General features: G+C 49.4%; 1 protein-coding gene across 2 annotated transcripts in view; it reads right to left on the reverse strand.

Moving 5' to 3' along the window:
* LOC145360918 (adhesion G protein-coupled receptor E3-like) overlaps positions 1-10,066 on the reverse strand; it is a 68,405-nt gene that overhangs the window by 22,897 nt on the left and 35,442 nt on the right. For both annotated transcript variants that reach the window (XM_080216423.1, XM_080216424.1), the window contains exons 3-7: positions 5,477-5,608; positions 3,945-4,070; positions 2,530-2,600; positions 1,610-1,784; positions 38-142 (exon numbers count right to left, since the gene is read on the reverse strand). In XM_080216423.1, the coding sequence (XP_080072549.1) occupies positions 38-142; positions 1,610-1,784; positions 2,530-2,600; positions 3,945-4,070; positions 5,477-5,608 (609 nt within the window). The remainder of the gene's footprint in view (positions 1-37; positions 143-1,609; positions 1,785-2,529; positions 2,601-3,944; positions 4,071-5,476; positions 5,609-10,066) is intronic.

The following is a 10,066-nucleotide window of genomic DNA, read 5'->3' on the forward strand; positions in this document are numbered from 1 at the left end:
ATTGCAACCCACCCCACAGTTATTAATGACAACTTACCAGCTGCCATGCTGGAAAACACGATTGGATCAACTTCCATGGAATTGCCCAGTGCCGACAGTCTCATAGGATCTTCCGGACTTAGTTGACGCCTCAATACAATTTCTAAAAACAAAATCAAGAGAAGGTTATTAATTCCTGGCTCCTATTTTCTTACTTAAAGACAACATTCGCATCCACGTGTCTCCCTGACCACCACTGTGATAAAATGGTTTAATTCTATTCTATCTACACAATGGTCTAGTGGTATTATCACTTGACTATTGGCCCACTAGTGTTCTGGGGAGCCGGCTTCGAATCCCGCCACAGCAGACGATGGAATTTGAATTCAATAAAAAATATCTGGAATTAAGAATCTACTGATGACCATGAAACCGTTGTCGGAAAAACCCACCCTGTTCCTTCAGGGAAGGAAATCTGCCGTCCTTACCTGGTCTGGCCTACATGTGGCCCCAGACCCACAGCAATATGGTTGACTCTCAACTGCCCTCCAAGGACAACTAGGGGTGGGCAATAAATGCTGGCCCAGCCAGCGATGCCCATGTCCCATGAATGATTATAAAAAAACCTCTCTTCAGATGATAGGTCTTCCTCCTTGTGTGTGCTAAATGCTCAATAAAAGTGTGAGTTAATGGAATCATACTGATGCTTCCTTGACCGTAGCTTCCTCATCCTTAAGACTGGACCTTGCCAAGGTGGCACTGGTCCTGACAATGGGCACGAAAGCTGGGGGGCAATCCATCCTCAGCCGTTCTGAGCCAGCTCCAGTGGAGTTGACCAACGGGCCTCCATCACAGCTCCACTCCAGGAGTGGTGGCCGCTGCTGGAACTGCGCCCAGCTGAGAGATCCATTGGTGGATGCCAGCCTTGGGTTCAGGTCAAATCACTATAGATGCTGCCCATTTTTTTGGTGGCAACAAGCCTCGCACTGGGGAATAGCACAAGGCTGATAACCACACAGAAATCAGCATTTCCATCTGTTTTGCAAGCCTGGGACTCAATGGTCCAGACTTGGACAATTGATGCCCCTGCTGGTGGAGGTCCATGCCAATGGGGAACAAGAATGGAACCCATCAATGGGGACCAGGCATGATGGCTTTGCTGGTGAGACCAGGGGCCATTAAGGCCCCCCAGTTGGTTGGGGGCAGGGGTGTGTGCCCCTTTGGTGTGCCCCTGGCACTGCCCAGTGAGTGCCCTGGCACTGCCCATTGGGCACCCTGGCACTGCCCACTGGGCACCCCGGCACTGCCAGCCTGGCACACTGGCAGTGGTCACTGGACACCCTGACACCACCCAGTGGCCACGGGGCAGAGCCAAGGGGGTGGGTCTGAGGGGGAACGGAGAGGGTGGAAGGAGGAAGGACAGCGGGGAAGTCTGTTTTTGGGGGGGGGGAGGGGTACGGGGTCTGCTGGTGGGGCCGGCGCTCGGAGACCGGGCATTGGGAAACTGGGGTCGGCAATCGGGAGGGCCACCATCGGGAGGTGGTCAGGGTTGGTAGTCAGGAGGCTACTAATCGGGAATCCAGCAGGGTGGGTAGGGGAGGGACCAATTTAGAAAGCACAAGGGCCTTACCAGAGTCAGGCATTGACTTCCGTTCCTCTCTTTGTTTCGATGGAACTTCGACCAGAGACATCAGAACACTCTCTGCATTATCCAGGAGCCGTGAGGCCTTGCTTCCCTGTCCTGGCATATGGCGAGTCATTGACATTTCCCTGTACACGGCCTCCATTTGACACGCACTCATGCACTGTGAACGAGATCGAGAAAAGAAACGGCCGTTATCAACATAAATATTGGCGGTGTCGTACTTTAAATCATTGACATAGAGCCAAACATCACCCTTTAAAACCCCTTCATCAATAGAGTTCCCATTTTCTTATCAGACTTTAACACAAAAAGATGTGTCATTCAGGAGGTCAGGTTTCCACTTGTCTTCACTGCTGCGTCGACACAACCATAAAATTCCTACGCGACAGAAGAGGCCATTTGGCCCATCGGGTCTGCACTGACTCTCTGACAGAGCATCTCACCCAGACCCATCTCTCTGCCCTATCCCTGTGACCCCACACATTTATCCAGCAAATCCCCCTAACGGCACATTTTGGGACAATTTAGCATGGCCAATCCCCCTAACCTGCACATCTTTGGACACTAAGGGGCAATTTAGCATGGCCAATCCACCTAACCTGCACATCTTTGGACACTAAGGGGCAATTTAGCATGGCCAATCCACCTAAGCTACACATCTTTGGACACTAAGGGGCAATTTAGCATGGCCAATCCACGTACCCTACACATCTTTGGACTCATAGTTGCTCTTCCACGCTGCTGTTTCTGGGATCTTGCTATGCCGGCTGCCTGTGCCACAGTGCTGACTACACTTCAAAAGTACTTCATTGGCTGGTAAAGCTCTGTGGGCTTGAGATTACAAAAAAGGCGCTATATAAATGCGAACGCCTTTCCTTGCGCTCCTAGGCATCTTGCACACTTACCATCTGAACGGACAGTGTGGAGTTGGAATTGCCAGCCACCTTGTTTTTGGAGTAACAGCTGTATTCGCATTCTGGGATAAGGAAGGCACATGATTAGCATCATAAGGTTCATTCCTGAACTGGCCGTAGCTCGTATCTACCCCGTGGTGCCTTTCCTGTAAAGCCACACTTCATTCCGGGCGGCCAGTGGCCTTTGACTCCCTCCCGCAAGCTTTTGAGGTTGGTCGTCTACAACTAATTTGCAAGCTATCATTTAGATTTTTATTTTAGCCGCTTATCGCCCAGTCGGGGACAGAGAGAGGACCCTGGTTAACAATGTCAAGCTGGGGAACTTTCTTTAGAACCATTTGTGGGACATGGGCATCGCTGGCTGGGCCAGCATTTATTGCCCATCCCTAGTCACCTGAGGACAAGTGAGAGTCAACCACATTGCTGTGGTCCTGGAGTCACACATAGGCCAGACCGGGTAAGGATGGCAGATTTCCTTCCCTAAAGAGCATTAGTGAACCAGATGGGTTTTTCCGACAATGGTTTCACGGTCATCGGTTGATTTTTAATTCCAGATATTTTTTATTGAATTCAAATTCTTTTAAGAACCTTTTAATAGGTTCTTGATTGGTAAGGGGATCAAGGGCTATGGGGAAAACGTGAGAGAACGGGGTTGAGAAACTTATCAGCCACGATTGAATGGTGAAACAGACTCGATGGGCCGAATGGGCTAATTCTGCTCCTATATCTTATGATCTACTGTGGCGGGATTTGAACCCGGCTCCCCAGAACATTCGCTAAGTTTCTGGATTAATACTCCAGTGACAATATCACAGGGCCATCGCCTCTCAAAAGGGAGATCATCATAGAATCCCAACAGTGCTGAAGGAGGCCATTCAGCCCATCTAATCTGCACTGACCACAATCCTACCCGGGGTCTATTCCCTGTAACCCCACATATTTACCCTGCTAATCCCCCTAAGGAGCAATGTAGCGCGGCCAATCAACCTCACCCGCACATCTTTGGAGTGCGGGAGGAAACCGGAGCAGCCGGGGGAAACCCACGCAGACACGGGGAGAATGTGCAAACTCCACACAAACAGTGATTTGGGGCCGGAATCGAACCTGGGTGTCCCTGGCGCTGTGAGGCAGCAGTGCTAACCACTGTGCCACCGTGCTACCCCAATATATAGATATCGACATGTAATAAACTCCAATCTGAACGATATCCAGAGGTTGACTCTGTTCTTTAGGAGCTTACAAAATAAATCTAATTCTGAGATGTTTCAGTGTCCAAAAAATACAATACGCAGGTGAGAAAACAGATTGTTTGGTGCAGTGCTTTGATGAGATAAATGGTTACTGAAGGATTTGAAATGGGGGTGGAAGTGGAGGGAAAATGTTATTGAACGTGAATAAGGTCTCACTTGAGCATTTCTTGCTTCTATTATTCCTGCTTGCAGTGCCGAATACACAGCAATAACTTCCAATTGTGTTCACACATGTTGCCCCAGTGCCACATCTGGATTGGTTTGCCTGGCACTCGTCCACATCTGTAAAGGAATGATAAAAATATGATGGCCAGGGTTCTCCCACTTTGCTGGGATTCTCCAGTCCCGCCGCAGTGAATGGAGTTTCAACGCCAAATTCTCCAGCTGGAATTTGATGAAAAGAATCTCAAGTGTCAAACGAGCAGGTAAATGGGAGAGAACCACGCCCATTTTTCGGGCAAGCTCCCAATTGCAACTGTACGAAAATGGGTTAAAAGGAAAAAGCCAGCTAGTGATTCTCGCCAGTAGGGGGAGGGGCAGAGCCTGATTTCACCAGCAAAGCTGGCTGCTGAGCACTGGGGGCGCCATTGTGCAGGTGCCCTGATCTCCCAGTATACCTATCCCCCTCATGGTCATCGCCACTAATCGCACCCTGTGCCGCTCTCAGCACTCCCTCACGGAAATCACCCATCACTTCCTCCTGCCCCAATCACCACCACTTTCAATCAACCCACCTGATCTCTACCCCCTCCACTTAACACACCACCACCACCGCCCCCCGCCCCCCAACCCCCCGACAGACTTCCTCCATTCCTTCCCGCCCCTTCAGAGCTTCCCCCTGCTGCCTCCCCCCCCGAGGCAGTGTTACTCAGATCCTAGTCCCTCCTACTAACCATAGAACCCTGCAGTGCAGGAATAGGCCCTTCGGCCCATCAAGTCTGCACCGAACGCAATCCCACCCAGGCCTGACCCCCATATCCCTTCATATTATACCCACTAATCCTTCTAACCTACACATCCCTAGACACTAAGGGGCAATTTCTTAGCATGGCCAATCAACCTAACCCGCACATCTTTGGACTGTGGGGGGGAAACCGGAGTACCCGGAGGAAACCCACGCAGACACGAGGAGAATGTGCAAACTCCACACAGACAGTGACCCGAGCCGGGAATCGAACCCAGGACCCTGGAGCTGTGAAGCAGCAGTGCTAACCCACTGTGCTACCGTGTCGCCCATCTTTTCTACGTCCACTCTATCTCAGTATTCTTGAGCGTTGTTGGAGCTGCATTCGTCCAGGCGAGTGTTAATTGTTCCATCGCACTTTGTGTCTCTTGTAGATGGTGGGCAGGCTTTGGGGAGTCTGGAGGTGGGTTAGGATTCCAAGCTTCTGACCTGTTCTTGTCGTCGCAGCACTTACACATCTAGTCCAGTTCAGTTTCTGGTCAATCCAAAATTGTGGGGAATAGGGAGCTGTTGCATATTTGGGGAAGTGGTTAGATTGCCCCTGCTTAGCAATGGCCTGTAGCGCCAATGTGGCTTGACACTTATCCGCCCTAGCCTGGAGACTGACCAGGGCCTCCAAACACAAAGCTGCCAGCTCAATGAATAGGGTGATCTGTATTGCGTGGAGACTCTGGAACAATATTGACATAGTGGAATTGTAGTCACTGGAACAAGAGGACCTTACCTCTACAATATGAACTCCCAGCTGTACAGTTCAAACATAAACGAAACCCTGTATCGCAGTAGCACGCCGGGTCACTTGAATTTCGACATCTTGAACCAAACGGACATTTGGATGGAAGACACACATTGGTCACTGAAAAACAATGGAATCATGGGAATAGTTACAACTCTCACCAACTTTTACAGATGCACCATAGAAAGCATTCTTTCTGGTTGTATCACAGCTTGGTCTGGGCTCCTGGTCTGCCCAAGACTGCAAGAAACTACAAAAGGTCGTGAACGTAGCCCAATCCATCACACAAACCAGCCTCCCATCCATTGACTCTGTCTACACTTCCCACTGCCTCGGCAAAAGCAGCCAGCATAATTAAGGACCCCACGCACCCCTCCTGCCCTCACCTTGAACCTACCTATCCTCGTAGCTCACCCTTCAACTAAGGAGAACAGCTGCTCCTTATCCACTCTGTCCATGTCTTTCATAACCTTGTACACCTCGATCAGGTCACCCCCTCAATCTTCCCTGCTCCATCAAAAACAACCCAAGCCTATCCAACCTCCCTTCAAAACTTAAATGTTTCACCCAGGCAGCATCCTGTGTGTGTGTGTGTGTGTGTGTGTGTGTGCGCGGGTGAGTGTGTGTGCATGTGCGTGTGTGTGTGTGTGCATGTTTATGTGTGTGAGTGTGTGTGTGTTTATGTGTGTGTGTGAGTGAGTGTGTGTGTGTTTATGTGTGTGTGTGAGAGTGTGTGTGTGTTTATGTGTGTGTGTGAGTGAGTGTGTGTGTGTGTGTGTGTGAGTGTGTGTGTGTTTATGTGTGTGTGTGAGTGAGTGTGTGTGTGTTTGTGTGTGTGTGTGTGAGTGTGTGTGTGTTTATGTGTGTGTGAGTGAGTGTGTGTGTGTTTATGTGTGTGTGAGTGAGTGTGTGTGTGTGTGAGTGCGTGAGCATGTGTGTGTGTGCACGTGTTTGTGTGTGCACAGGTATGTGCGTGTGAGTGTGTGTGTGTGTATGCATGCACCTGGGTGTATGCACACGAGTGTGCGTGTGTGTGTATGCATGTGTGTGTGCACGCGCACATTTTTATATGCACACGTGTGTGTGCATGTGTGTATATGCGCACATGTGTATGTATGCATGTGCGTGTGTATACGTGTGTCTAAATCACCATCCTAATCTGAGGAGCAGGGCCGCTGACCGAGCTGGATTGGTTGAGATGGTTTCGGGTTCACGCCAGTTGACAGAAGCAGCTCTGTATGAATCCACCAGGTGGAGCTTCAGAAAGTTATTTCCATCTGAGAAGGTGCCAGAGTCCGGGAGAACACTGTCAGCCGTTCCACTTGCGAGATGGTGAGATTGGGGTTCTTCAAAGCTGGGTGTGAAAACGGAGCCAGCTGCACCTCAGACCCCCAGGGTATAAACGTTTCTGTTCAGTGTTACAGAGCAGCGAGGGGGGCAACCTGCGGGTCTGGGGGTGGGGAGGGGGGGGGAGGGATCTGGGTTCTGAGTGCGCCCCACCACAACGTTGCGTTGACGGTTCCCCACGCACGGGGCTGCCACATTCCCTGGAATCCCGTCCGTGTAGCTTTCCTCCTTCCAGTGCGACTGAAGTGATTCACACGTAAAGCCAGTGAAGTGGGGTGCGCGCTGGTCGCCCACGACACTGACGGTGAGAGAGCCGTGCTCTCCCTCTGTGTCCAAAGCGTCAACGTGTCTTCAGTTTTTAACACTTTAGGAGTTCTATTAATACATAAATGATGAAGCGTTTCCTGTAACCCGTTATAAAATATTGGGCGTGTGCTTAATCTTATTCACGGGGTCAGGGTTACTGAACAAGCCCCATTTCAACCTTGTGAGATGAAGGGGGAGCCACTCACACAGCCTAGATCAGCCGGCACTGAGGAAAGCTTCATCACACCAGTGTGTGACTTTTACCAGAGGATTGGCAGCTGTGTCACTTTATTTATTTATTCACAATTTATGGGTGTCAGGCCAGGTTTCGTTTGACCTACAAGCTTCCTGCGTTTAATGAGACACCCAAGCAAACACAGAATGCCTATATATGTCTATAAAAGCTGGAAGTCTGAAATTAAAACAGAAAGTGACGGGGAAAGCTTAGCATTTACATGGGAATTAGGAGCAGAAGTCGGCACATTCAACTCCACAAGCCAGCTCAGTCTCTCCCTAGTCTCCAATCCACCTCCCCACCACGATCCCTTTAACACGTTTTTATCAGAAATATATCCGTCTCCTTCTTGTAACCACTCAATGATTCAGTCTCCATCGTGCCGGGGGCAGCCAGTTCCACAAATTTGCCCCCCTCTGCGAGAAGTAGTTCCCCCTCATCTCAGCTTTGAATCGACCTCCTCTCAGCCCGTACCTGTAACCTCTTGTTCGAGATTGTCCCACAAGGGGAAACATTTGGTCTACATTTATTCTATCAATCCCTTTTAGTATTTTATATACCTCGATCAGATCGCCCCCCATCCTTCTGAACTCCAGTGAGTACAAACCCCAACTGTTCAATCTCTCCTCACACCATCATCCCCAGAATCAATCCGGTGAACCTCCCCCTTGACCTGCCTCCAATGCCCTCACACCCTTCCTCAAATAAGGAAACCAAAATTGGATACTCCGGATGTGGTCTCACCAACACCCTATACAATTGCAACAATCTAAACCTCGTTGACATGTCAAAACCTTCTGAGGAGCTCAAAGGGCAAGATTTTCCAGCTACAAGGCCCATCCGAGGTCACCAGATCTTTGCATGGTCCGTATCCTACGATTCGGGGTGGGAAAACTCTACCCAAAATGTCAACCCTGAACTTTTCCGAAGTTGGCTATACTTAAATCTGTTCATTTATTACCACCCCCCCCCCCGCCTCCCAGGACAGGTTAGGTAGCTTGAGGAGCACTCTGACTAACAAGGAATCTCTCCTGATTCTCAACGTCCGCCATGGTAGAAGGGTCACACATCTACTGTGGTCATCGAGTCCTGAAGCGAGACTCAAACACAGGCCTTGTGGCTCAGAGGTAGGTTGCTAGGCCGACCCATCGCACGCTTCGAGCTGTCCTCCAGAAAGTGGTGGTGATGCTGTGGTCTGCCAACGCATATTTTAATACAAGCAAATGGTTTGCCAAACCATGGTCATAGAGCAGAGTAAAGTAAACCACATTTCTGCAGGCCCAGAAACAGTTTTTTTATGTATATTTGCTCGGGAGACGTGGGGCATCACTCGCTACATTTATTGCCCATCCCTAATTACCCTTGTTCAGAGCGACATTTGCGAGTCAACCATGTTGCTCTGGGTCTGGATTCACATGTAGGCCAGGCCGGGTAAGGATGGCAGATTTCCTTCACTAAAGGGACATTAGTGACCCAGATGGGTTTGCTGGAAAATCCAGTGGTTTTGTGGCTGCCATCATAGAATCCCTACAATGCAGAAGAGGCCATCTGGCCATTAAATCTGCACTGACTCCCTGACAGAGCATCTCACTCAGACTCTCTCCCTGCCCTACCCTGTAACCCAAACATTTAGCATGGCCAAACCATCTAACCTGTACTTTGGACACTAAGGGGCAGTTTAGCATGGCTAATCTACTTAAACTACACACTTGGGACTCTAAAGGGCAACTTAACTTTGTCAATCCATCTAACCCTTATACTTTTGGACACTAAGGGGCAATTTAGCATGGCTAATCCACCTAACCTGCACATCTTGGGACACTAAGAGGCAATTTAGCATGGCCAATCCACCTAACCTGCGCATCTTTGGACACTAATCGGCAATTTAACATGGCTAATCCACCTAACCTGCATACCTTTGGACACTAATAGGCAATTTAGCATGGCCAATCCACCTAACCGGCACTACTTTGGACACTAAGGCGCTGTTTAGCATGACCAATTCATCGAACCAGAATATCTTTGGACACTAAGGGACAATTTAGCACGGCTAATCTACTTAAACTATACACTTGGGACTCTAAAGGGCAATTTAACATGGCCAATCCATCTAGCCCTCATACTTTTGGACACTAAGGGACAATTTAGCTTGGCCAATCCACCTAATCTGAACATCTTTGTACACTAAGTGATAATTTAGCTTGGCCAATCCATCTAACCAGTATATCTTTGGACACTAAGGGGCAATTTAGCCTGGCTAATCCACCTAAACTACACATCTTTGGACTGTGGGGGGAAAGGAAACCCATGCAGACATGAAGAGAGTGTGCCAACTCCACACAGTTACCCAAGGCCAGAATTAAACCTGGGTCCCTGGAGCTATAATGGCAGCAGTGCTAACCACTGTGCCACTGCACCGCCCATTACTGAGTTAAACTGGCTTTCAATTCTCCAATTGTCACGGTGTGATTTGAACCCGCACGCTTTACTGGAATAGTACAGGACGTGATAAGGCCACACCTGGAGTATCGTCTGCAGTCTTTGGTGTCCTTATCTAAGGAAGGATGCCCTTGCTATAGGGGGTTTACCAGGCTGATTCCTGGGATGGCAGGTCTGTCATATGATCAGAGATTAAGTTGTTTAAATTTCTACTCACTGGAGTTTCGAAGAGTGAGAAGGGATCTCAGGAA

Source organism: Carcharhinus amblyrhynchos, chromosome 33 (assembly GCF_965287045.1).
Source record: "Carcharhinus amblyrhynchos chromosome 33, sCarAmb.v2.hapA, whole genome shotgun sequence".
NCBI classification, from domain to species: domain Eukaryota; kingdom Metazoa; phylum Chordata; class Chondrichthyes; order Carcharhiniformes; family Carcharhinidae; genus Carcharhinus; species Carcharhinus amblyrhynchos.